Source organism: Piliocolobus tephrosceles, chromosome 6 (assembly GCF_002776525.5).
Source record: "Piliocolobus tephrosceles isolate RC106 chromosome 6, ASM277652v3, whole genome shotgun sequence".
Taxonomy (NCBI): domain Eukaryota; kingdom Metazoa; phylum Chordata; class Mammalia; order Primates; family Cercopithecidae; genus Piliocolobus; species Piliocolobus tephrosceles.
The window spans coordinates 143,283,992-143,311,470 of record NC_045439.1 but is presented as its reverse complement, the minus strand read 5'-3'; the positions used below and the strand labels follow the sequence as shown (position 1 = coordinate 143,311,470).

Genomic DNA, 27,479 nt, shown 5'->3' with positions numbered 1-27,479 from the left:
GGCCCGGGTGGCTGACTCGCAGCCCAGGACTCTTCCCCTGACTCTGGTGCAGCCCTGGAGGGTGGCCTGTGTCATCTGTCTCAGTGACCAGCTCTCAGCTTGGTGGTTCTTCTGTTAGTGGTAGCAGGGGGCTGCAGGAGTAGGACATACCTTGTGAATTCTGTTTCCTGACACTTCTCTTCCAGCTCCTCACCCCTATCCCGTGTCCAACCATCTTCTTGAGGTTTCCAGGCCAACTCCTCCTACCCCTGCAGTGGCCACAGCAGGGTCCCCTCTCCCCCTCTGCCTCCCTTCCTCTTTGGGATTAAAATCCTCTTTTTTTTTTTTTTTTTTGAGACGGAGTCTCGCTCTGTCGCCCAGGCTGGAGTGCAGTGGCCGGATCTCAGCTCACTGCAAGCTCCGCCTCCCGGGTTTACGCCATTCTCCTGCCTCAGCCTCCAAAGTAGCTGGGACTACAGGCGCTCGCCACCTCGCCCAGCTAGATTTTTGTATTTTTTAGTAGAGATGGGGTTTCACCGTGTTAGCCAGGATGGTCTCGATCTCTTGACCTCATGATCCACCTGTCTCGGCCTCCCAAAGTGCTGGGATTAAAATCCTCTTATGAAAATAATTTTTTTTTAAGTTTTAAGAAAGGAGTAAAATTGGGAGAGAAGCACTGCTTGGATTAGCTGTACTTCCTTCAAGTAGTATTTAGGAAGCTACAAGTTAGGTCGAGGCAGCTCGAGGCAGACATTGGAATTCAATTAAAGCCAACGAGTGGGGCCTGTGACCCCCATTTTCAAGGTAATTGCTTCTCCAGCTCTGAGTGAATGCAGCCATCGCCCTGTCATTAAGCAGGCAGCCGTCTAATCGCTGCGCCTGACAGAGCCTCACAAGGCAGGAATTACGGACAGCCGAGGCGTGCTCGCACTGGGGAGCCGTGCTTGACTGCACTCCAGCGAAGGAGGCCGCTCATCTAGTCAGGGCGTTCTTTATCTCCTCCTCGAGGAGAGCAGAGAGCGAGCCTGCAGCTGAGCTGCCTCTGGGAAGCGAGGTGAAGAAGGATAACAGGGGATGCAGAGCCACCGGCTGAGCAAAAGGGCAGGCATCCTGGCCCCAGCAGGAAAGGGCAGGAGAAAGAGGGTCCCAGGAGGCTCTTGGCAGCTTCCAGTGGCTACCCCCACTGCACTGTTGGATTTGCTGCTCCGGAAGGAGACACAGCCTGGCACCCTGGTCTTGGACTTAGAGGAGGGCTTTGGGCAAGTCGCTTTGTTCCTCCAAGCCTCAGTTCTTCCATCTGCCCTACTTGTTTAGTGGCTTTCTTGCTCACAGAGTTGAAAGATTCTGAGGTCGTGGCTCAGCTCAACTCAAAGAGAAATCAGATGCCTCTGGCATGGGCAGGGAGGTATCCAGTGGCATATTTATCATGAGGATTAGAGTATTCCTGGGGTCTTCCTTCCTGGTGAGAAAGGGCAGGATCCAAGGTCAGGGTGGTGTGTGTGAAAAGGGGAAGGAAAAGCAGATACAGGGAACTGGGCTCTCGAGCCAAGCCTACCTACTCCCTGCTGGACCACAGGGAACTCAGGTGTCCACCGAGGGAAAAGAGGAAGAAGACTGTCTCTCTTCTAGCTGGGGCCTGGCAAGACTTGGTTACAGTAGCCCTGTTTCTTTTACATGCTTCTTGGATAAAATTAACAGGAGGGGCTTTAGAAGGACAAGATTCCTGAGCGCGAGGAGGGAAATTTCACCCTTGGTCAGCAACTTGTAGAAGGCAGCATCTGTCTTTCCCAAGCAGATTCAAGACCCTGTAAGCTGATGTATCACCCATTTCTGGAACCCTCTTTTTAAAATTGCTGTATCATGGCCCAAGGTCTTTGGACTGGAAAGTGGAGGAGGTCTCATCTGCTTACCCACTGACAATTTGGTCTTCATTCCCTTGGAGATTAACAGTAGGGGAGATGTCACAGAGCATTGACTTGATTTTTTTTCTTTTTAAGTGGAGGGGGGGGGAAGAGGGAAGTTGTAGCTAGTCACAGAATACACAGGGTATTTTGAAGCCATACCTAAGGTTCTTGCATTCACTCCAAGATGTGGATGAGCTGCATTCAATTGACTGAATTTTGCATGAGGGAAAGGATGGCCAAGAGAATGTGCCTTAGGATCCATCTTTCAGCCAGGCAGCTGTGGTGGAGGGAGGTAATGCCGAATTTGAGTCTGGGCTCTGGTTGCTGCTGGCTTCATGGAGCTGTTCAGCCTCCCGAGCCTGTTCGCTATCTCTGAAGTGGGGATCATAAGGGTTGTTGTGAGCACTAAAAGCTATTACTAACCCCAGAAGCTCAATGCGCACGGAGCTATGGTGCCCACTGAGTGATGTGAAAGAGAAGGAGCAGTCGGAGGCCGGAGCTGTTCTCGCTGTCATTGGAGAGCAGGAAGTGTTCATTTTATGCAGTCGGGACTCGGTCTTTGCCTCCTCTGGTGGGAGCCCTTGGCATGTCTTGGCTCTGGAAATGCTTAGACAACTTCACTAAGTTCAACCCAAATTGTGAACCTGAGAAACGCAGCATTAAGTTAACCTAGCGAAGGCCTAAGGCGTGATGTGCATAATCCAGTTACACATACTCTGCAAGCAAAATCTTCCCTTCAACCTCTCCTGGAAGTGACCGCACCTTCTGAGCCAGGCCACAGGCGCTCATCACTTGTGTGGAGTACATGTTCGTTGTCCTGTTTATGCTCTGGCAGGAAATGTTCAAGGAGGGAAAAGTGAACGCCCATGCATGGGCTTGGTTCCAGGCTCCTAGCCCCTCTTTGGGGTTAGGGGTGCAAGAGGGAATTATTGACTTCCTTTCATATTGTGGATGGAGAAGTTCCCATATTGGAAGGAATGGTATAAGCTGGAGACAGGCGTTCTCTGATGGTGGAATTGATTCCATTTCTCTGCCGTGGGGAAAGCTACCCAGTTGCAAACAGTATCAGCCTCCCACTCAGACATCACTGTGTTTGAGCACATTGTGCTCTGAAGCCAACAGACGTGTTGCAGGGGATAGGAATACAGCCTGAGGATAGCTGTGCCCGCCTGCCTGCGGAGGTGCTGAGCTGTGATAAGGACGGGGGTCAGGTGGGGCGTTGCCTGCTGGCCCCTAGACCTGTCAGGGAAAAATCCTCGTTTCACTTTCTGTTGTACCCAAGATTGTTGTTAGCAGACCCTCCGTCTGACAAGCCCTGGCATCTGCTCTCGCACTGAGGAAGGAGCCTTGGAGTTTGGCTCTCCTGTCCCTGCTTCCCAGAGTCTGCTGGGCCGGTCCTCGCTGTGCCTTCAAACCACCCCAAGGAGACCTCGAGGGAGTTTCTGGCTCTTTGCAGCAGGTTGCTCTTGCACTCGGAAATGAGGAATGCTTCAGTTTTGCATGGGAGATTCCTTTTCTCTTTTGCAAAGAGGACGCTCTTACCTGACAACACTAAGGCAGAAAACCAGCCTCTCAGCCTCGGAAGCTTAACAGCTTTGAAAGCCACTGCCTGCCAAACAGCCGCTGCTGCCTTTGTTCCAAGTTTCTGACGTTGGTTCTCTGGTTCATGTTTTGGGCAAGCAGAACACCTCATGACCCCATTGATGCTTCCTGTCCCAACTAACTGTTCTGGCTGCATCTAATTGGCCTTGGAGGGAAGGCGTGGAGCTGAGAGGCGGTTGGGACCTGTGGACACCGTTTCTCAGCCTCTTCATATACCTTTTCCAAAATTTTCACTAATTTACCTAGAAGAAACGTACTAAGCAAACATGCTAGGCACTGTTGGAGGTGCTAGGATGGAGAAGACACAGTTTCTGTTTCTGGAACTCACAGGTTGCCAAGCAGTGCAGAAAGGCAAAAGAAACAGTTTTCACCTGGGATCTGTCCATTTGCTAAGACTGAGCACCTACTCCATTTTTACCTGTAATTACACATGTGATCCTTGCACAACACAGAGAGGTCGGCTGACTTGTCCAAGGACTCATAGCTGATAAAGGGTAGAGCTGGAAGTCCACCTTATTCTGCCTGGCTCCATCGTCTGAGCTGTTAGAGCTGGTACAACAGAGAAATCCATTCTGACCTGAGGTGGGAGGGCATCCAGAGGAGACAGCCTTTGAACTGGGCAAAGCTGAGCCTAGAGGGTTGGGTAGGAGAAGAGACCTTTCCTGGTAAGATAAGAGTCAGGGTGCGTGGAGCTATTCAACTCCATCTTTCCTTGGGTACAAATGTTCAATGCACATTTTCTCTAGAAACAGACTTGTTCGTGAAAGGAGTTAGCTGTGTCTACAGGCAGCAAAGCTACTTCTTTGAAGCCTTCCTTCCCCTCCTCTTCCTTGTCTCTTCCTCGAGGGATCTTATTGGCTCTGCACTATAAAATGCGGATTAAATACCTCAGCCCTTGCTTTCTGGGATTTTAGTAAATAGTTACTACCAGCAGAATTAACAGGCCTACTAACAATTGGTCTAAACAAAGGGGCCCTACTGGAGACTCACTTTAAAACCAGGTATCCAGATAAAGTTGTATTGTCCAACAACACCAGGGAATACTAGGTAGCCATTAAAAAGGTCAAGAAAATTTCTTCAGAACATTCCTAAATTAAAATCAAGCTGTATAGCAGTATGGTTCACAAGAGTCCATTTCTGTATAAATACATTTGAAATGTGTAGATTTTCATAAGTAAAAACCTAGGCAGATTTAATAGTAGAATCTTCCGAGGGTAGGATTGAAGGGTAATGAAAAAAAACTTTTTAAAGTCTACTTATTTTTAGTATTTTCTTAAAATGAGCATGTATTAGTTTTGTAATAAGATACAAAAAATTACATTTTCTTAAAAAAGAAAAAGTGGAGAAGCTCAGAGTAAGCTCCCATCCTAGAGGAGCTGGAGTTTCTTAGCTGGGAGGGGTTGGATCTCTGCATTGGACTCTGTGATACTGGCTCCAGAGGCCCCATAGCTTTGTGTCAGCCATAGTGTCTCAGTGCAGATGTGGGGTCAGACCACCCTGGGACCGTGCACATGAACTGCCTAGCAACAGACATCACAGAAGTGCTCTGACAGCTTTGAGAGACGGCTGCAGTGCCAGCCTTTCACCCAGAACTGACAAAGGGAGCCCTCTGGGGCCAGGAAAGCCATGGCTCCTGTGGCTGCCATTAACTTTGGGATGAGGCCAGGTGGGCAGTTTGCAGCTTAGCTGGGGGAGAGTGAGGCCCTTTATCCATAACCTGAAATACTTACTGCCTCCTCCTGCGGGAGCCGTGGGCCTTCGCTGTGTTCTGTTATCTGTTTACAGTTACCAGAAAACCATCTCATATTGACAGGCGAGCTCCCTTAGTAAGGCGTGAGATCTGGAAGCTTCTCAGATCTATTCTGTATGGCACTCTCCACCAACCCCTCTTGCTTTGGGGATCTTGTTAGGAACGAACATTCTTAGGATGAGGGGTGGTGGTTGACAGATTTACTAGTGGTAGATTTGGCCAATTACTAGCTACCTACTCCAGCCCCCTAAGCATCTATTAAATGGGCACAACCCCTCCCTTGCCAGGTGGTTAGAAGGTGCCCAGGCATTCATTCAGGCATCCAGTAAGTGTTAGTTTTCTTCTCTTGCACAAGTTGAGAAGAAAGATGTGTGCATAGGTGAATACCAGTAGTGGAGAAGAAGTTGGGTGTGGCGAAAGGAGAGGAAAGAGAAGCCCCTGAGGCTAGTGTTGAGTAGGGAAGCTGGGCCTCTGGAGCCAGGGCAGCCGAGTCCTTGACTGGGGAGGAGACAGAGAGAATTGCATTGTTGTTGTTGATAATACTGACTTGCTGCATGGCAAGTTTTTAGAAGGGTTCAGGAATCCATTTAAAACTCTTTGTAAATGTTAGCTGCTGCCATGAGGCTTAGTAGCTGTGTGCCGTGAGCTGCTGCAAACATTATCTTACAATAATCCTCTGGGGTCTGCTGCTTTCCCCCTTTACAGATGAGGAAATTTGAGGTCCAAGACTTGAGGTAACCTGCCCCAGGCCACACAGCTAGGAAGTGCCAGAGCTGGGATTCCAATCCTGGTCTGTCTAGTTCCAAAGCCTCCACTCTTCCAGTTACCCCGTTCTCCACTGATGCTCTCATTCCACTGGCCTCCAGCTCCTCTGGCTCTGGGGCCTTTGCTGTGATGACCTGTCCTGCCCCTGCTCTGTAAGGCAGGCTTGGAGTTCCTAAGAAATAAGGAGACTTCCCCAGAGTCCAGCCTCAGGGTAGGAGATGCCGGCAGCTAATGCTGAAGGCATGTATGCATGAGCAAACACTGCCACGGCTGTGAGCTTAAAAATGGATCCCTCTCTACTCAGAGGGAACCCCATGACTCTGTGGTTTTTTGATGCATGCATTATTTATCTCAGGCTTGGAAACAAATATTGAGAAATTCTTCCTGAAACTGGGGTACAACGGGTTGGGGGGTGCTTGAAGACATAAATCTTTACATTGCAGTCTATTAACAGACTCCCTTCAGCGAGACATTCCTGTGGACTGAGCTGGGGGCAAAGGTTTTGGGGGTGCTACCCCCTACCACCCACCCAATGAAGGAGCAAGAGGAATGGGAAGAGCCACTCCCTCCCTCCCTCCTGAGGTGGCCACGCCTCCCCTGCCCTCCCCAGCTCAGCTGTACTCACCACCGACTTCATTGCAGCAGCAGCAGCTCCAGGCGCAGCACCTCTCCCATGCCACACACGGCCCCCCGGTCCAGTTGCCACCCCACCCGTCAGGTCTCCAGCCTCCAGGAATACCCCCAGTGACAGGGAGCAGCTCCGGGCTGCTGGCATTGGGCGCCCTGGGCAGCCAGGCCCATCTGACGGTGAAGGATGAGAAGAACCACCATGAACTCGATCACAGAGGTGCGGCTGGGCTGGGGCAGAGGGTGGGGTGGGGCAAGGCTGGGCATGGGCACTCACAGGCCTCACAGTGAGTGGACCCAGCAAGTGCTATCACCCTAGGACCAGGAGTTACCAAGGATTTGGAGCCATCTGTTGAATACTTGGTGCATGGAAGCCAGCGCCATCTGCATCCCATGCAGCTTTTCCTAATCCTTGGTGTAGACCTGGTATTTCCTGTCCTGAAAACCCTGTCTGTTCTTCTGGAGCTCCCTCCCATCTTCCTACGACACCTATGCCTGGCCTTCAGGGGCCAGCCCCAGTCCACCCCTTCAGGATGCCTTCCCGGTCAGACTAGGGGCCTTTTTCAAGTTCTCATAAGAGTTTAAGAATTGGGATGCCAAGGCTAAGTCCTTGTTACTGTCCTCTTACATTCTACCCCTGGAAAATGTCTTGTGCTTACCATGATCATTAGTTCCCTAGGACAGGGGCCAAGTTCTTGGGTGTTTTCCTTACATCTACATCTCACCAATGCAAAAACCTGGGAAAGGTGCACAGTCAGTGCTCAGGTAAAGGTTTGTTAGCTGGCTGCCTGTAAGTGGGAGTAGTGTACACCCCAGCAAGAGATCACATTGACTTGAAGTCAGAACTTGTTCCCTGACCCTCTGTGAGCCCTTACCATGAGGACCCAGGAAGCTGCACCGAGCGTGGCCTCAAGAGTGGTTCATTGGATCAGAAAAGAGAAACGCCTGGCTCCCTGGGAGGCTCTTTTCAAAAACTGGTGCCAAATGCACTCTGCCCTTAGATACGGTATTTACCAGGGCACGTAGCCAACACCTTCTGAGCACTGGGGACCTGGAATGTCACCATCTTGCCTTGGCCCAGGCCACAGGGTGGTAGCCGGTCCCGAGAACTGGAGGCTACATTTTTTTGTCTCACAGTGGGATGGTCCTTTTGGCAGAGGAAGAGGGACCTCTCCACAGTAGACAGGAGAACTGGGGAGCTAGTGCTTAGCTGGGAGAATTATCAGAGGCTTCAGCTTTTAGGGGTATCCTGACAAAGAATCAGAGAATGGTGTTAATTTCAAAAACAAAATTAAAGAAACCACTCGTAAATTCCTTTTTTTTTTTTTTTTTTTTTTTACAATAAAGTTCTTAACTCCCAGGTCCTGCTGGTATTTTGTATGGCATGATCCTTCCCAAGCTTAAGACCCCTAGTCTGCTAAAGAGTAAACTTGGTGCCCTTTGGCATGACAGGGAGAACTGGCTCAAAGGCCTCCCTTCCCCACCCTGGGGACTGGAGGGGTGGGGGCAGCACTGGAATTTGAGTGGCGAATTTCCAAACCAAGAAATGCCACCTAATGGCCCTACCTTGGCTGATCCACGGAGACAGTGATCCAGACCTTCTGCCCATTTTAAAACCAGTGCACTAGCAAATCACAAAAGCCAGCTGGACTTAGACTGACCTTTTTCCTTTCTTTTTTGTGTTTTTGTCTTGGGGTGCCTGATCTTCCTCCTGTCCTGGCCTTCCTTTCCCAAAGAGAGAGAATCCAGTGCGGTAAGTGTTGGCACTCTGGAACCCGGAGGGGTGTTTGGGTGCTGGGAGGAGGTGGGACTTGGGGCTCCCAGCATCGTGGGCCTGAGACCAGTCAGTTGGTGTCCAAAGCTGGCTTCCGGGTTCCCGGTTCTGCTCTGTGGGTTGAAACTGGGGGTTTTGTTGTTTGTTTACTCTTGCCGAGCTAGGAGCCCTGGCTTCAGTGCTGATGTCTTAGTCCAGAGCCAGTGGTGGCAGTGGCAGGGTGAGGGGTAGTTACTGTAATAAAATGGGAGCTGCTGTCGTCACCTGTTGAGAGTGACCTTCAGTTGTGGAAGCCCTTCATCTCTCCAGGCTTTAGGTCTGCCATTTGTCAAATGAAAAGCTTGGGCAAAATGAGCTCTAACTCCCTTTCATATGAGAAGTGATACTCTGAGAGGTCAGCTGACCAGCCCTGGGTCTTCCATTGCAAGGGGCTTTGTAGAGTCTCTGGGCTAAACCCAGGTCTAAGGACCGAGGTGTCCCATGTTGAGGGCCAAGGTTCTTACCCACCCCCCAGCTAGGGTGCCTCTGTATCATCTTGCATCCACCTCATTCCCTTCAAACGCCTGCAGTTTCTCCCTGCTCTGGGCTTTCACTCGATTTAAGAAAGTGCTAGCAGGCGAGCATTAAGGCCAGGCCGCCTGTGTGTCTGCCAGCTCTGAGATTTGTTGTAAATCTTTCTGATCACACTGAGGCTCCGAGGTTCTGTTTCAAGTGAATAAGCCTTCTGAATAAGCGCAGTGGAGTCTGGATAAAAAAAATCCTCCAGCGATTAGCAAAGCTATTTTATTCCTCATCGCCGTCCTTGTATCTGGGGCCATCTAATCTGTTAGGATGGCTTTGGTTATTACCTCGTGTTAAGTAGGACTTGGAAGGTCAGGCAGTTAACTAACCATCTAGACAGCAGCTTCTTTGGGCAGCTCTCTCCAGTCCAACCCTCCTTCCCTTCCTGGCCCTCCCCCAACCCAGGCTGACTTTTTAAACCTCCCATTGACAGTGAGGCTGGCGTCGCCTCTTACCCTGCCTACATGCTCAGAAATCCAGGACCACATTTGGGCTGAGGAATGGCTAGGTACCTAAAAGAGGAGTCATTGAAGCTGAAAATCCGTGTTCACTGCCTCCGTACTGATCCTCTAACAGTGGCATTTTTGGAGAGGCAGTTTGCTTAGATAGAAGGAGGACTGGATTGGACATTTTAAGGCTGAGGTCTGGTCCCAGCTTTATGAGACCCTGCGTAGTTCTCTTGGCCTCTCAGAGCCTCAGTTTCCTTATCTATACCATGGGAATAATTCCTGCTTGGCCAACCTCTCAGCTTTGTTTAGGAAGACCCGTGATAACTTGACTGAGGATCCAGATTATGTGGCTAGCAGGGACCCACTGCAGTGGAACTGGAGGGGGAGTGGGAAGGCCAGCACTCTCTAAAGAGCATGAGCCTTTACCTCATCCTCATCCCTATTGGCTTCTGGCTTTGTGCCTCATCTGTGAAAGTTTTCTGCTAAAAGACCCTCTCTGGGAACCCCCAAGAGCTGGGCTCTTTACCATGCTCACTGAGGTTCAGGCGTGGCACACATGGGCCACAGGAAACTCCAATGGGAATGAATCAAAATGCTGGGCAGAGGCAGCAGTGGGCAGCTCAGGGCTGAGGCTGTGCGCATGGCATGTGGTGTGGTGACGGTGTCAGGGGCGGTGTAGACTGAAATAATCAGGCTTTGGAAACCAGGTTGTCAACAGATGAGGCCTACGGCAGGAAGGACAAGGCTGTGTCAGAGTGGGAGGGGGGATGGGGGAGGGGCTGGAAGCTGTCCCAGAGGGGTTAGTCTGGAGTCCAATTAGAGGCAGCTTCATTCATATTTCCTTGCCTAGCCGAAGCAATAAAAAATACTTAGTTTTTTGGCCGCCTGCCAGCCAGAGGCGGGCTGGATCGATGCCGCTAAATGCCTGACATGACTCTCCGGTAGCGGCGAGAGTTTTCAGCCTGACTGCATGAGAAGAAAGAGCTCGCTGTTCTCCCGAGCCGAGCACCGGGTCGCAAGGAGAAACACTAGCAGCCGCACGCCCCCTCCCCTGCCCGCCCGCCCGCCCGCAAGGGGCAGCCAGTTCGAGGGGCTGGAAGCATTTCTGCTTAGCACAGGGTGGCCGCCACCGTCAGAGGAAATGAAATGAAATGACGGTGATTTTTCTGCCGGCGATTGCAGCAGCTAATTGAATTGCGGCTGTGCGCGCATCGCCGCCGCTCCTGCGCGGCTGTGGGGAAGGTTGAGCTGCAGTTCCATTATAACCTCCATTTTTTCTTCAAGGCTTGATAACTCTGCCATTTTAATTTGCTTCAGGCAGAAACTTGGCAGGGAAGGGCTGCCCAGAAACCGGCTTAGGAAAGGAAATTAAGTTCTGAGGCTGGTTGCCGCACTGTTCCCACCGAATACTGCCCAGCTCTGTTCCCTCCAAGTGGCCCTTGCCTCTGAGCCACCCTTGGCCTCTGAGAAAGTGGAGAAGAGAAGTGAAGCCTCATTCCACTTGTCTTCTGATGCTCTTCTCTTCTGAACAGATGTCCCTCTGTGTCTCCATGTGACCTCCTGTGTTGCATGGGGACTGGGACCTGGGACGGCCTGTCCTTTTCTTCCAGCTCCATCATAACTGGACCATAGCTGCCTTGGAGGGCAGGGATTGTGTCTCGTTCTTTCTGCCACTCCTGGCCTGCAGCACCAGACCTGACCCAGGGCAGCTGCTTGGAAATTGGTGGGTGGGTGAAGGTAAAGTTTGGGCTCTTAGGAAGGAGTAAACCTCACCAGTATTGTAGAGGGGCATTGGTCCTGATGTTATTCTCTGGACACAGAGGTTTGCTGGCAGGTGCCTTGCCAGTAGCACTTCCCTCCCTGCTCCCCAGCTCGGTGGTAACAGCCACATGGTGATTTCTGACCACTATCAACCCCCAGGACTGCTCCGTCATCTTCCCTCTTCCCAGGCCTCCCATCCCAGAGGCTTCTCATCCTCATCTGCTTTATAGTTGAGGGAGAACTCATGAAAATTTGAGGTTCCCTTTGTGCCACCTTCTGCTAGGGGAGCTTGGGCACATTCGCCAACCTCTCGGGGTCTCCACTTGGTAATGGCTACAGAGGCGGTGACTGTCCCTGCCCTTGTGCCTTTTCCTGTCTCTGTCAGAGGGGAAGGCTTCATGACGTGGCATTTTTGTTTCTTCACAACCCTGGTGTTTCTCCAGAGTTGCTGACAGCCTTGCCGTGGAGGCGGGGGTGTTCACACCGAATGCTCGGCTGCTCATCTCCACTGGGAAGTTGGTGGCTGCCTGACACCCTCCTTCCCTATCAATCTCCCCATTCCTGTCGGGCTCAGCAAATGAAGTATTGCTCATGGCCCCCGCCTGTCAGCTCGGATGCGTCTTACAAGACTCAGTGCAAATTCCATTTACCCCGCCTTTGAGCAAATGAGTGCGGCAGGTTCCAGATGGGTGGTGAACGAGACCCAGGTGACCCTCGCCCTCACGGAGTGTAGTCTCACAGGCCAGAAGGCAGACGGCTCACTGCGGGGTTAATTATTTAATAGCAGTGCAGAGCTGCAAAAGAGAATTGGGGGTGCTCCCAGGGCATCTCCCCGGGAACTCAGTCTGGGGAGTGGGGAAGGCTTCCCTGGCAAGGCTCTGATGGAGCCACGATCTGCAGGGCACAGAGGAGTTCAGCTTCTCTTTCCTCCGCTGACCTCCCTGTCACCTGCGTTTAGCAGTGTGTGGATGTGTGAGTTGTTACATACAGCAGAAAGTTTTAACCCCAAACCCTCTTCTTCCTTCCAGAATAACTCTGTGTCACCCTCGGAAAGCCTCCGGGCCAGTGAAAAGCACCGGGGCTCTGCGGACTACAGCATGGAAGCCAAGAAGCGGAAGGCGGAGGAGAAGGACAGCTTGAGCCGATATGTACGTCCGAGGGGCTGTGGCGCCACTGGGGTTTCTGTTGGGTAGGGCAGGGGGTGTCTGCAGGGCCCAAGCTATGGCCAGGGTCCCCTTATGGCTGGCAGTGAGTCAGAGCAGCACAGGTGGCAATAGGCGGCCTCATTGAGGAGGGCAGGGTGGGGACGGGGCTAGGGTGAAGTTCACACACTGTGAGCGTGTGAGCCACTCTAGGGCAAAGGTGGACAGGGAGGTCGTCCTGGCCTTCATGGGGTCTCTTCGCACAGATGGGCCAACAACCCCATGCTGCTGTCACGGTGCTGCCAGAATCCCACTTGGCTCTAAGGAGCTGCTCCCGACGCCCCGCAAAATGTGGACCCTACAGTCCTCTCAGTTGGCCCCAGCCATGTACTCACTTGGCCACCCAGTCATGTCTTTTATTAGCCTTTTAATGGGATGCCCCCAGCACATGAGACCCTAGTGGAAGCATGGCTGTTGTGTTTCCCCTGTGCCAGGCTGTGCAGGGCTGAGAGCTGGGACAGAGGGAATGGGGAGGATGTGATGCAGGGCCTCCGCAGTCTTGCACCCAGCCCTCTTCAGCTACATGGCTGCTGTGTGGCTTCGGGCACATTGCACACCCAAAGGGCACTCAGCTGTGTTTCTGGGAGAGAAGGCAAGTCACTGTCCCACACGGAGCGGGGGGAATGACCAGGTGAGAGCAGCACGCTGACTGTGAAGGATGGTGAATGTAAAACCAGCTGGAAAGAAGCTTCTGGCTTCAGAGAGAAGCAGAAAGGCAGGCTGTGGGGGCAGGGGCTTAGAACTGTTATGATGGGGTGGGTGTCAGTGTGGCTGCCCGGTGGGCACAGGAGTGGAGTAACCTAGGGGCTGGGCTAGGGGACAGCCTCACAGGGAGACCTTGTTGAGCTGGAGTGGAGCCTGTGGAAGGGCAGGGCTGGAGTAGAAAGCATGGACTTTGGAGTTTGGCCTGGCGTCAGGTCCTGGCCAGTAGAAGGATAGGGTGGTTTGGGCCCAGTCGGGTGGGGAAAGTGTGGCCTCTTACCATTTGGCTTCTCCCTTGGCTGCAGGACAGTGATGGGGACAAGAGTGATGATCTGGTGGTGGATGTTTCCAATGAGGTACGGGCAGGCCTGGTCACAAGGGGGCTCTTGGTTTGGGATGGTTTGGGATTATTCCTCCCCAGGGTGAGATCTGTTCTGTCTGTTCTAATATTGCTGGCAGCCTGAGCAGGGAGACAAGGCCTCCAGTCTTGGGGTCTCAGGGGGTCAAGAGGAGCAGGGCAGGGCTTTGCTGCATGGTGTCCAGGCATTTATGGGCCCGGAGGGCCTCCTGCAATGTGTCTCCAGAGAGACACCCCCAAAGATCCCAGATAGGGGCCATCTTCTATTCCCCGTGAGTGATCCTCCATCCCCCCAGGGGCTCAGCCTCAGGGGCCTGAGGAGGAGGAGCTGGAGAGCATCTACACTCGGCCAAACCCAGGCAGGCTGATTGAAGTCCTGAACTTGTGTTTGACATTGGGCAGATCACCCTTCCACCCCCCCCAGGCCTCAGTCGGACCAGATGGTTAAGAGTTAGTTTCCCCTCACTGTGGGACCCCCCAGTCTTTGAGCCAAGCTCTTCTTCCCACACCCATGCCCTCTCCCTTCCTACTCCCAGAGCAGGGAAGCCTCAAGGCTGGCTGTTGCTTTCAGTGCATCTCTGCATCACTTGTGTTTTCAGGACCCCGCAACGCCCCGGGTCAGCCCGGCACACTCCCCTCCTGAAAATGGGCTGGACAAGGCCCGTAGCCTGAAAAAGGATGCCCCCACCAGCCCCGCCTCGGTGGCCTCCTCCAGTAGCACACCTTCCTCCAAGACCAAAGACCTTGGTCATGTATGTGGGGTCTGGGTGGAAGGGAGTGGAAAGGGAGCGGCAGGGACCAGAGCTGGGGTGGTGCCAATTGGCGGGCAGAGGGGTGGAGTAGAAGAAGCTGGATGGGTGATTGGCCCAGGTTTACCTCCTGTGCCCGCTGGGCCTGTGCTAATGAGTTAACATTTTCTGAGCCTTGGTTGCTACATCTGTAAAATAGGAGTGATCACCCCAGTCCCTGCCAAACGAGGTTGGGTAAGGATTGAGAGGCTGTTCGGCAGAAGCTTCCTATGGGGCTGGCTCTGGGCTTCATGTTGGGACTGGCACCAGTTGTGCCTGGCTCCTAGGAGAATGGAAGCCTCACGGCCTCCCTTGTTGTGCATCTCCCCTCTTCAGAACGACAAATCCTCTACCCCTGGGCTCAAGTCCAACACACCAACCCCAAGGAACGACGCCCCAACTCCAGGCACCAGCACGACCCCAGGGCTCAGGTCGATGCCGGGTAAACCTCCGGGCATGGACCCGATAGGTATAATGGGTAGGCACCATGGGCTGGGTTGATCTGATTGGGGGGAGGGGGTCTGCCCCTGGCCAGGGCAGGAGTCACACACACCCATGGGATAGAGCACAGGCAGTGTCTCCCAGGGCCTGCCCTTGGGGACTTCACGGTCGGATTTGAGGAGGAGGTGACACCAGGGTTTCTGGGGCCCCTGCTGGGCCAGACATACGAAAACAGCATCAGACAGGTCAGGGCTCCCAAGATCTGTTCCCACCCCTGTCATTAGTCCAGTGAGGCTCTATGCAAGCCCATTTGGACCTCCATATCCTGCTCTGTAAAAACAGGTGGGTGCATCTGCCAAGCTCTAAGTTTCTTTGGCTCTGAAGGCAGGGATCCCAGTTGGGTGGGTTCAGTCTGAGAGGAGTGCCTGGAGCAGGCAGCTTAAGAACGCAGGGAGGGTTGTTGCTGGGTGAGGTGGCCGTGGCCATGTCCCAATCACCCTTAGGCCCACCTCCCTGATGCTCACCCCCTCGCAGCCTCGGCTCTGCGCACGCCCATCTCCATCACCAGCTCCTATGCAGCGCCCTTCGCCATGATGAGCCACCACGAGATGAACGGCTCCCTCACCAGTCCTGGCGCCTACGCCAGCCTGCACAACATCCCACCCCAGATGAGCGCCGCCGCCGCCGCTGCAGCCGCTGCTTACGGCCGATCGCCAATGGTGAGCTTTGGAGCTGTACGTAGACCTTTTGGCTCCTTTCTTGGGGACTGGGCGTGGTGTGGGGAGCTGGTGGGGGTTGGAGGGGTGCTCTCCATGTGCCAAAGGGGGCCTGGGGGCCCCTCAGGGTCTCGAGGCCAGGCGGCTGACCCTGTAGGGAGAACGTATATTGGAAACAATTGAGACTTAGCTGGAAGGGCACACACTTTGGGGCCAGCAGACCTGGGTTCCATCCCCCACTGGCCTGTGAACTGCCCTATGACCTCAGGCAAGGCAGCCTCCCTTTCAGTCTGCGAAACGGGGCTGACACCTGCCTTTCCCAGCTCTAGGGGATGGGAATCCCAGGGCGAGTCAGGTGATGTTCATGGAGTAGGGGTCTCGTAGATGGGACTGGTTGTTACAAGACTTTCTATTGTGGTGAATGAATAAGAGTTAGGGGCCTGGCACGGTGGCTCAGTAATCCTAGTACTTTGGGAGGCCAAGGCGGGTGGATCACCTGAGGTCAGGAGATCGAGACTAGCCTGGCCAGCCAACATGGTGAAAGCCTGTCTCTACTAAAAATACAAAAATCAGCTGGGTGTGGTGGCAGGCGCTATTCGGGAGGTAGAGGCAGAAGAATCCCTTGAACCCGGCAGGCGGAGGTTGCAGTGAGCCAAGATTGCGCCACTGTGTTCCAGCTTGGGCGACAGAGGAAGACTGCATCTCAAAAAATAAAAAGAAAAAGAAGAGTTAGGGTTGGCGGAGAGAGGGGCCCTTTTTTAGGAGACAGTTTTCCTTTTCACCTCCTGGACCTTGGGTGGCCTCCTCTCCACTGACAGGCCCACTAGGACCATAGGAGAGGAAAGAAGTAGGGCAGGGCCAGCTCTGCTTTGCAGAACAGGGAGGATGCTGGTTCAGAGTGGGGTCTACACACTGTCACCCCCTCCCTGCCACGGGCCTTCTTGGGCCTGTGTCTCCTCTGAATCAATGGGCTCTGCTCTGCTTAGCTTGTCTCTTGGGTTATAAAGTGGCAGAGCCATGCAGGTAGGACCCCGGGTGGGTGGTGGAGGAGGCAGGGGTGGGGGTATGTGGCAACACGGCTGATGGAGGGCTGTCTTGCCTTGCTTTACAGGTTGGTTTTGACCCTCACCCCCCCATGCGGGCCACAGGCCTCCCCTCAAGCCTGGCCTCCATTCCTGGAGGAAAACCGTAAGCTTTAGCTATACTTACTGCATGCTTTGTAGGGTGGGCAGGAGAGAGCACTCTACCCCCACCTTCTAACAACACACGTCATCCCCAGAGTTTGCCCTGGTGCATGTCCCTTTGGAAAGGTATCTGTCCCTCTGGAGGCACCGAGGCCTGGTTGCAACCCCAGAAAACTATAGTCAAGCCATGCTTCTCAGCACCCACAGAAGCTCCCTCCAACAGAGGAGCCATGGGGTTAGCTAAGTACATGGCCACTGGGCTGGGAGAGAAGGAAAACTCCTCACCGAGTCACCTGGAGCTGTGGTGGGCCTTGCCGACTCCTTTGGGCTCTACCTGCTGGGAAGGCCCCAGTGCCGCTGGTAGCAGGCCCTTCCCTGTCAGCAGTGCTTTCCTCCCCTGGAGGGCACACTCCCCCCGCCCTTCACTTACTCGGGTTGCTAGGAAACTGAAAGATGGAGCCTACCGATAATGCGGAGACACTGCCTGACACAGTCCTCTAATTGTCCACGAGAATCTAGATGCTGATTGAGAGGGCGCCCACCAGAGCCTGAAACAGCAGGCAGGCCAGGCTGGCTCCCACCGACTCTGACACGGACTTTCCCATTTGCTATTGGAGGGGCAAGCAGATCCCTTCCCTAATACCGCCGGCTCCTAAAGCAAGAGGTGGCATTTCAGCCATGTCCTTTCCAGGGTTGGCATGTTGGGGGAATGTATGGATCGTGGGAAAGGGCATTCCAGGACATCTGTGGGTTTCTGGTCTGATTGGGAGCAAGGATATATAACCCGGTGTAAAAATCAAAGCTGGTCTGTTAAGCACTCTCCGCCCTGGTGGAGCCCTCCCAGTACGTGGGGTTACTGGATTCGAAAGGTTTCAGAGCAGAGGGGCCTGGAGGCAGGGCAAGCAGTCGGGGACGGTGCAGGTGACCTGGGCCAGGCCTGTGGGAACTCTGAGGGGCCGGGGTGGATGGCAGCAGTGACGGTTCTCACCTTTTCAGAGCGTACTCATTCCATGTGAGCGCTGATGGGCAGATGCAGCCCGTGCCCTTCCCCCACGACGCCCTGGCAGGCCCCGGCATCCCGAGGCACGCCCGGCAGATTAACACACTCAGCCACGGGGAGGTGGTGTGTGCCGTGACCATCAGCAACCCCACGAGGCACGTCTACACAGGTGGCAAGGGCTGCGTGAAGATCTGGGACATCAGCCAGCCAGGCAGCAAGAGCCCCATCTCCCAGCTGGACTGCCTGGTGAGAATCCCAGGCCCGCTGCGCCTCCTCCAGCTGGTGCAGGAGGATGGGGCAGCCTGGGCCACAGGGGAGAGCCCGAGGGCCCGGCTCAGCATCGTATTGGCTGAGCAACTTTAGGCAAGCTGACTAACCTCTCTGAGCCCCAGTTGTGCCTTCTGTGTGTGGGGCTGATACTGACCTCCTGGTATTCATGAAAGATCAAAGGCTTGTGAATTTGAGGAATGGGGACAGCCAGGCAGCTGCTGGGTACAGGGGAGGCTGTAAGCAGGGCTGGTGAGGGTGCTCCGTATTGCTGGACAGGACTCTCCTGGTGCCCACGAGGGGAAGTAGGCAGCACTCAGCCCTGCCCCTTCTCCCTCCAGAACAGGGACAATTACATCCGCTCCTGCAAGCTGCTTCCTGACGGGCGCACGCTCATCGTGGGCGGCGAGGCCAGCACGCTCACCATCTGGGACCTGGCCTCGCCCACTCCCCGCATCAAGGCCGAGCTGACGTCCTCGGCTCCCGCCTGTTATGCCCTGGCCATCAGCCCTGATGCCAAAGTCTGCTTCTCCTGCTGCAGCGACGGGAACATAGCTGTCTGGGACCTGCACAACCAGACCCTGGTCAGGTGAGCCGGCAGGAGGGAGCATTAGTGTCTCGTCCTGGGGAAGTTTTTACCCATCCTGCCTGGTCTTGTTTGCTGTGACCTTGGCCTTGTCTGAGGTGCTGTGGGGTGGGCATAATCGTTGGGATGAGGGATGCACAGGAGAAAAGACAGCTCCGCCTGCCTTATGCGAGGGACAGAGGAGGGAGGGCCATTGGGCCCAGGAGCTTGGAGAGGGCTCTGGGAAGAAAGTGGAGCTAGAGCATGTCTGGGAAAGTGGAGGTCAGATTAGTGGAGCAAGCAGAGAGGCTGGGAGCAGAGGCCCAGAGACCAGACTGGGGAGACCTGACTGGGAAGCCACGTCATGTGGTGGCTAGACAAGCCTCAGGACAAAACTGCTGGGTTTGAATCCTGCCTCCACTATGACCTAGTGCAAGTCGCTGAACCCTGCGGCTCAGTTTCTTCCTGTGTAAAACAGTGACAGTGGAGCATCTGCCTCTGACTGTGCTACAGTGCAAACGCAGACAGGGTGCCTGGCCCAGCTGGCTCTCTTATACATGGGCTGTGTGTGTCATTCAGCATGTTCATGGATGGCCTCAGCCCCATAGTTCATGCAGGGTGAACAGATAGATTAAGATGGTAAGTTGAGGCGCTTGGAATGCGAGCTCAGGAACTGTGTCCTGAAGGCAGTGAGGCCCTGCATTCTCTTTATCAGTCATCTCACACGTAGCTTCCCCAGGGCCTTCCTGAGCCTCCAGCTCCACCTCCTCCAGAGGCCCACCCTGGAGGGATTCAGTCTCAGAAGCCTGGTGTGAGGTCCCCTTTTTACCCCCCCATTTCCCAGGGGAGATGTCCCGGGGCAAACCCTTCCGTGGAACTGGAAAAGAGGCCAGGGCTAGCTTTGCTGCAAGCTCACTAGGGGACCATGTACATAGTGCACTCTTCTGGGCCTCAGTTTCCTCTTCTACTCAGACTGCCCCTGGGATGGCTGCCACCTGGCAGTCTGTGGTTCCCAGGGCTCACCCTCCTCCCTGCTTGGCTTTCATAGGCAGTTCCAGGGCCACACGGACGGGGCCAGCTGCATAGACATCTCCCACGATGGCACCAAACTGTGGACAGGGGGCCTGGACAACACGGTGCGCTCCTGGGACCTGCGGGAGGGCCGGCAGCTACAGCAGCATGACTTCACTTCCCAGGTGTGCGGCCCAAGACTCCTCCCTTCCCAAAGAGCAGTGTGTTCCCTCCCTCCAGGGCCCCAGTGGCTGGGTCAGGGACAAAGGGATCCTCACAGAATGGCCATTGCCAAGAGACTAGGGACCAACCTGAGCCATCTGGGAAGGCTTCTGGGAGGAAGCAGCAATGAAACAGACAGAGATGACCTTGGGGTTGGACACTTTTGGCCCAACTGTAGGGATTTGATTTCTTTCTCCGCTGCTATTGAGCACTTTGTCCTCGGCGTCCTCATTCACAAGATGGAAATAATAGTAGCACCTTCCTAGGTCTGATGTGGGCACCTGAAATGATCCCTCTAAAAACCGTAGCCATAAACCTGACTCACAGAAGCATTCAGTAAATGCCAGCGATTATTATTTCTTATTTGCATTCCCCACTTTAATATTTTAATCTTAAATGTTTAATATTTTAGTAGGCTTTTTTTTTTAACTCAGTTTTTTCTTAAGGGAAGACGAAAGCCACAGAGACAGAGTAACTTTGAATGCAAAATGTGTGTGCTTTCTCACCTATAAAATGGGGATGGAAAATGACCTCCCATACTCCTGGGTTATTGGGTGGGTAGGGAGGGACCCTGAGCCTCAGAGGACCTGAGCAGCACCTTTGGGAGTAGCCCTCCTCTTGAGGGCAAAGAATGCTGAGCTCAGTCTGTCTCCCCTCCCACTGCCTGCAGATCTTCTCGCTGGGCTACTGCCCCACTGGGGAGTGGCTGGCTGTGGGCATGGAGAGCAGCAACGTGGAGGTGCTGCACCACACCAAGCCTGACAAGTACCAGCTGCACCTGCACGAGAGCTGCGTGCTCTCCCTCAAGTTCGCCTACTGCGGTGAGCCTGGGATGGGCCCAGGCCTGGTGGAGTGGGGTGGGGAGCCCAGGGCAGCCTGAGCCAACAGGACAGAAGAGGGGCCCAAAGCGTATAGAATGAACCAGGCCCCGGAACCAGGCCTCCTGACCCCTGGGCTGGTGCCCCTTCAGCACCCTTTAGTAATCTTGTTCCCCATCCTTGTTTCTCGGATGCAGATGTCACCATGAGTTATTGAACTCTCAGGACACTAGGCCAGAGCCAGTTCTTGCAGGCTTGGGGCAAAGGAACAGGACAGTAGCAGTGCAGGCAGTTCCTCTTGGTGGTTACAACCACTGGCTTTGACATCTGATAGCCTTGGATGGGAATGTCTGCTCCTCCACTGACAAGCTGTGCAGTCTTGGACATCTCACCCTCTCGGAACTCTAGTGGATTTTCCTCTCTGGTCGGGAATAGCACGGTGTTCATGGCTTTCAGGGAGCAGCAGAGCTTTAACACATGTAGAGCCCTGGCCGAGTGCCTGCTTGGAGGAAGGGCGCCCACTGACTGCTGTCTTCAGCCAGGTCTCCAGACTCCCAGGGCTTGGATATTTTCGGTATTTCCCGCCGCCTTCTAGGTAGTAGAATTTAGAAAGGCCAGTCAACCTTAGTGGCTTTAACAAGAGTCTTTCAGGGCAGTGTTATCACTGCAATTAACTTCAAATCCTACCTTTTCCCATCCTAGCCCCGCCCAGCCCTCCCCCTGGATTTCAAAGAAAGGCCTTCTCCAGGTATCCACGAGTCGTTTGCAAAATGCCTCTCGAAATTGAAGAGTCATACTAGTTAGCAGTTCTCACTGCTTTTCAGTGGCAGCCGGTCATGTCTGGGGCTGGTCTTGCTTTAGAGGGCAGTGAGCTACAACCTGATTATGCCTTTGCATCCCACCTGCAGGCAAGTGGTTCGTGAGCACTGGGAAAGATAACCTTCTCAACGCCTGGAGGACGCCTTATGGAGCCAGCATATTCCAGGTACTGCCCACCATCTGAGAGTCCTCCTCTGGGTTCCACCCACAGTTGAAACTTGGCGGTGGTGATGGGAGTGAGGATAGCAGGAGGAAGAACAGGAGGAGCCTGGAGCCGGGATCAGACCTGCCCTGGTCCCCTCCCCACCCCTACCTGATGGGGAAGCAAGATGGGTTCTCCCAAGGACCTGGGGACTCCAGCAAGACTTATAATCTGCTACTAATGGCTTCTGACCCCCGAGGGCAAGGGCGTTTAAGCAGGGGCCTTGTCGGATTTGTTTGTCGGATTTGGAGAGCGAGGAGTAGCATAAATGTTTGTGCTCTGGGCTGGATGCTGAGCACCTGCAGGAGGTGCGCTGGGCAGCTTCCCTCCTCGAGTGAGTGAGTGTTTCCACCTCCATTCAGCACCAGCAGGGACATGGACAGGAAAGAGAGGAGGAAAGGAAGAGGCTTTTTATAATCTACCAGGATCTGGGGCCTGCTATACTGCACTTTGATGGGCACACACATGTATGCACACACACACGTGCACTCTTTCCCACACACGATCAAACTCACACTTATTTACTCATGCACACTCGGTCTCCCACACACACTTTCTTCCTCTCTCTTTCTCTTGCACGCACGCGCACACACACACACACACACACACACACACACACACTTGCGTTCTCTCTCACTCCCTCAGCCAACATGCCACTGTCTGGACCCAGACTGAAATGACTGGTGTCCAGCATGTCACACCTCATTGTTAGGGTCTCTAGTTACAGCACATGCTTCAAACATCAGGTGCCAATCCTTTTCCTAACTCATCAGGCTGTGGGCCTGAGCTGCTGACGCCAGCTCCTAGCTCAGAAATGCTTCTTCCTATTTGTAAACTCAAAGAAGCTCGTGCTAAAGCGTCCTGTTGTGATCATTGTGACTTACTGTAAAGATCACGTGGGAGACTGTTGCTGAGCTTTTCCTTGTGGAAAAGCAGGTGGGAGGGGAGCTCTACCTGAAAATGCTTCATGGGTGGTTTAAAGCCTCCCCACGTCCTCTTCACTGCACTGTGCTCCAGGTTGGAGCATCAGAGAGGGGCAGAGGAGGGCGATTGTTTCCAAGAGAACTGAGATGGTGTTGAGCACTGGAAAATGAATTCCTGTCTTTTTTCTCCCCGCACCCCACGCCTTCCTGCTGCTTCTCCTCGTCTTCCTCCTCCAGTCTAAAGAATCCTCGTCTGTCTTGAGTTGTGACATTTCGGCGGATGACAAATACATTGTAACAGGCTCTGGTGACAAGAAGGCCACAGTTTATGAGGTCATCTACTAAACAAGAACTCCAGCAGGGCTGTCAAACTCTGGGAGAAACCGACTCGGCTCTGACAGGGAGACCCCCAGGCGAGGGGCCCTGAGGATGGTGGAGGATGGGCCGCAGGCAGCCGAGCGTTCGGGGCTGCGCTCCGGCCGGCTGAGAGGGCACGTGCCCCATCACGGTCTGGACTTCTGGGCCTAGATTCATGTGTCTCACAGACTCAGATGGGTTCTGCTCCTCCTCCTCCCCCTGAACAATGCTGGCAGTTGCTACAAATAGATTTATTGGAGGCTTATGGCTCCGGTTCCCCACAGACCCGCTCATGAGTCTCTTTGTTCTGCCCCTTTCTTTTGCCCTGTGCCCCACCTTGGGTCGGGGATGCTGGAGTGGACCACATTGTTGTGCTGGGGGAGGGGGTCTCTTTTTGCCGATTGTGCAGTGCACAAGATTTGTGAAAAATGTAAATAACAGACTCCTATTGCGGACTGACCAGTGGGAGAGGCCCCTTCCCACCGGAAACTCTGACCGTGTGTGTCGCCTGCTGTATTTGTAATCCACTCGTGGTGGTGGCTTTTTTTTTTTTTTTTTTTAAATAAACAGACGTTCTCACCTGGAAAGAGGAGACAGGGAGAGGAACCAATTGAAGAATGAGGAGAAAAGTCTTAGATTGTGGAAAAGGCAACCAGGCTGGCCACAAGGTGCCTGCTGGAATGCCTGTGCCTCCACACGGGTCTGGGCATCTGGACTGAGCATGAGCCGGCCAGACTGAGGGATGGAAGGCACTGAGATGGGGGCCCGCCGTTCGGGCAGATGCCTGCGGAAACAGAGCTTTCTGTGGTCTCTTGCACTCTGGCTGCCTCTTGCCCTCTCTGTGTCTCTCTTTCTTGGTCTTTCCCTCTCTCCTCCTCAGCCTGGTCTTTCTCTTTGGTGCACACTTAGTTATTGTTATGAGCAATGGAAGTTCAAAGGAACTCCCTCTCCAGCTCTTCTGAATCTTGGGACACAGCCTAAAAAGGACAAAAAGTTAGAAGACAGCATAGCAACTCAGCTCAGGGAGCTACCAGAGAAAAATAGCAACTGATGTGGGTGCTTTTTTTTTTTTTTTTTTAATTTGAATAAAAAGAATTAGAAGTGATGTCCTTTTATAAAATGCCTTCTCCCCCTTCCTGCCTACAGCCTCTTCCTCTCCCCTTAGAGGGGGGAAAGTGTATAAACCTACAGGGTTGTGAGTCTGAAAGGAGGATCTCCCTCACCCCCACCCTGGGCAGAGCAGTGGAGGTTGGGGGGTGGGAGAGGGGGACACAGATCCTGGCACACTGTGGATATTTCTTGCAGATTGCAGTCTCTCGTGGCCCAAACAGGTTAGGTAGACTATCGCCTCTGGCAGGTGCCACCTTTTGGTACCATGTTCTGGGGTGTTAGGATTTGGGTTGTTTTTTTGTTTCTTTTCCTTTTGGTCTTTTTTTCTTATTCTTCTTTTAAAGAAAAGCTAAAGGCCGCTGTGAGTCCTGGTGGCGGGCTCTCCATGGATGTAGCATATCGAAGATAATTTTTATACCGCATTTTTATGGATGATTTTGTAATGCGTGATTCCGTCTGCTGAGGAGGAGGGAGGGGCTCCAGGGAACGCCACCCACCTTCAGTGAGGTTGCTCCCCAGCTGAGCGCACCAGGCATGGGATGTGGAGGCTGGCGCCACACCCCGTGCCTCTCCAAGGCTGGGCGCGTGGGGCATCCAGAGTCTCTCTGGGTCTCAGATGTCCATCTGCCACCTCTTGCTAAGGCTCTAGCCAGAAGGGAGGGTGAGGGTAGAAGAAAGTTATTCCTGAAGAAAAAAAGAATGGAAAGTCATTGTACTGAACTGTTTTTATATTTTTAAAAGTTACTATTTAAAGGTTGGTTTGATTGTTGCGTCTTAATTACCTCTCCCCCCCCTGTGTCCCCCCCCCCCCCCCCCGCAAGAAAACAGCCAGGCCAGTGTCGCTCTCACATTCTGGAGCCTGGGCCATTTCCCGTCCATGTGAGCTCTTCTTATCTCACCGCATTCCCACGCGCTGCTCCCCCCGTCCCCCGACACCCAACAGCGCAGCGGGGGTTTCACAATCCCACACTGCGTCACCTCCCATCCAAGCGCCAGGGAGGGTGTGGGGTAGGAGCTAAGACTTCCTCTGGACAGATGGGCAGGGCAGAGTTCACTGAGGGGAAGGAAGACCACAGGTTAACACCAAAGTATTGTACAGCTGTCAATGCAAAACTTTTTTGGAAAAAAATTAAATGTAACGAACTTGAAGCGAAACTGCAAAGTGTCTGTGAGCATCTGGATCCTGGAAACCTGCACCATTTTATTTTAAACTTAACATATTTAGGTGGGACAAGGAGACCTTCGATCTCTAGGTCACAAAGGCGTGTTTTTGGATGATTCAGAAGGGAGCATTTGCAGAAGGGGCAGACCCAGAAGTGCAGGTCATTGTCCCCAGGGAGGGAGTTGGGGGCTGGGAAGGAAGAGGAGAATGCTGGTGCCCATTCCCAGGGGCGGTACCCAGGCGCTTGGATTTCATGCACCCATTAGCGAAAGCTCTCAGGGCACTGGAGATGAACATGATTTCCAACTCCTTATTTTGTCAAAGTCATTCTCAGTCAGCACAATTGCCTGCTGTCATTTCATACAAGAAAGGGAATCTAACATTAAAAAAAAAAAAGAGGAATGACAATCTCAGCATAAAGCCCAGTCTTTATGACTAGAAAGGACAGCTGGCCTCTCTCCACACAGAGGGTCATTTAGCTGGGGAGGGAGGTCCTCTCAGGCTTATGGAGGAGACAATGGCAGCAGGTAGAAGGCACCGGACTGAAGCTGCAGTGGGTTACAGCTCTGCCTCAACTGCTTGCAGAGGTGTGAGGAAAACTGCACCTTGGACCATACCTTTCTCGTGTGTCCATCTCTGGGCAATGCAAGAGGGCTGGGGGGCTGGGAGCAGGCTCTGGCCAGAATAAGACTCTGTGTTTGTCAAGAGCATGAGGTTACCCATGGGTGCCAAGATCAGGGTGGAATTGGGGCTTGCAGGCCCTGGTTTGGGAGAAGAGGAAAATGTCCCTCAGGGAATACTCGCCCTCCAGGCTTACCCCACTAGAAAAAGCAAGACCAGTGTTACTCTTTGAGGAGAGACTGGACCTCTGCAAGGCTGTTCACTGAGATTTCCTGGGCACAGTCAAGGATGGACAGATGACCAAGATTCAGTCCCTGCCATAGAAGCCCACAGTTGAAGATGGGGGAGACGATACAGCCCCTTCCTTCATTTGACCTGTGTTCCCACTGCTGCTCTCCTTAATGCCAGCACACTGCGTGTCCCCTGCACTGAACCTCTCACTGCACATGCTTCCTCCTGCTGCCTCTCCCCACCCACCACCCCTCCATTGCTTTCCACCCAACCCTGGCTGGCAGCACAAACCGCATCTGGGAGCTGGTTAGAAATCTAGAATGAGTTCCCTCAGTCCTACCGAAGCAGAATCTGCATTTTACCACGCTGCCGCGATTCCTGTGCACATCAGTATTTGAGAAGCATTCCAGTCTAAGAGAAGGGGTCCACTCCATGGTAAAGCTATTCCCATCCTTAATCCCCCCACGTTACCCCCTTTTTACTTAACAGGGTGACAGGAGGCCTTGATGCCGTTTTTCTAGCCTTTCTTTGTCACCCTCTAAGGGTTCCTTTCCTCTTAGGCAGAAATCCAGGCTTGTAGCAACCATAACATTGACAACATGGTCCTTGCACCTGTTTGCTTGTCTCTTCCCACCTAGACTAGCTTCCCTGGAGGGCAGTGCACAGGACCTCATCAGCCCAGGGCAGTGCTAGTGAATGATGAGCTTTCACCAGTTTGAGATTATCCTAATTCACAGTGTCTGGCGTGATACCCAGGGCATCGGATGCTCAGTAACCGGAGCCCAGAGAAGTGAAATGATGTCTGGAGTGTTTTCAATTCTATTGTGCTGTTTTTGCTCAAAGCAAGATATGTTTTTTTAAAAAATGGAGGACCATAGTTGTCAGAGGCCAGGTTTAATGGTTTTAGTTCCCATCAAATTGTAAACAAATGGGCTGGGCGCGGTGGCTTGTTCCTGTAATCTCAGCACTTTGGGAGGCTGAGGCGGGCAGATCACCTGAGGTCAGGGGTTTGAGACCAGCCTGGCCAACATGGTGAAACCCCATCTCTACTAAAAATATGAAAATTAGCTGGGCCTGGTGGCAGGCGCCTGTAATCCCAGCTACTCAGGAGGCTGATGCAGGAGAATCGCTTGAACTCGGGAGACAGAGGTTGCAGTGAGCCCAGATCATGCCATTGTACTCCAGTCTAGGCTACAGAGCACGACCATCTCAAAAAAAATGTTTGGGTCATCTCTGGCAAGAGCTGAAAAAGCCACCCTTTCTAGCTTCCCTCTGAGTCACAGCACAGCACGTTCCTTGCCCCCAGGTGGCCCCAACCCCAGCGTGGGCAGTAATTATGTAACTTGTAGGGTCTCTGAGAAGGTATGGAGACACAGATCTGGATGCTGGAGTGAGAAGAGTCCTTAGCAAACCTGCTGAATGTTAGGTACTGGCCGTCAAATAGCCCATGATGATACAAGTGTAATTTTTTCCCCGATAACTTATTCAGTGTTTAAAAATGAGCATCATTTTTAATATAAAGCAAACATCTGAATTTTTTTTAAAAATGTAAGATTAATGGAGCGTTTTTTTTTTTTTTTTTTTTTTTTGAGACGGAGTCTCGCTCTG

At 53.2% G+C, this 27,479-nt stretch overlaps 1 protein-coding gene across 18 annotated transcripts in view; it reads left to right on the top strand.

Annotated features, from left to right (window-relative positions):
* TLE3 (TLE family member 3, transcriptional corepressor) overlaps nt 1-25,012 on the top strand; it is a 50,365-nt gene extending 25,353 nt beyond the window's left edge. For 2 of the 18 annotated variants that reach the window (XM_023220706.2, XM_023220702.2), the window contains exons 7-20: nt 6,646-6,847; nt 8,364-8,380; nt 12,201-12,320; nt 13,382-13,432; nt 14,034-14,186; nt 14,559-14,700; nt 15,198-15,397; nt 16,491-16,567; nt 17,560-17,809; nt 18,172-18,419; nt 19,444-19,591; nt 20,299-20,449; nt 21,355-21,431; nt 22,628-25,012. In XM_023220706.2, coding sequence (XP_023076474.1) covers nt 6,646-6,847; nt 8,364-8,380; nt 12,201-12,320; nt 13,382-13,432; nt 14,034-14,186; nt 14,559-14,700; nt 15,198-15,397; nt 16,491-16,567; nt 17,560-17,809; nt 18,172-18,419; nt 19,444-19,591; nt 20,299-20,449; nt 21,355-21,431; nt 22,628-22,735 — 1,944 coding nt within the window. In that variant the 3' untranslated portion in view covers nt 22,736-25,012. Of the gene's footprint in view, nt 1-6,642; nt 6,848-8,363; nt 8,381-12,200; nt 12,321-13,381; nt 13,433-14,033; nt 14,187-14,558; nt 14,701-15,197; nt 15,398-16,490; nt 16,568-17,559; nt 17,810-18,171; nt 18,424-19,443; nt 19,592-20,298; nt 20,450-21,354; nt 21,432-22,627 lie in introns of those variants that run through there. The other 16 variants (XM_023220717.2, XM_023220711.2, XM_023220713.2 and 13 more) reach the window with 11 other exon arrangements.
* The last annotated feature ends 2,467 nt before the right edge of the window (nt 25,013-27,479 follow it).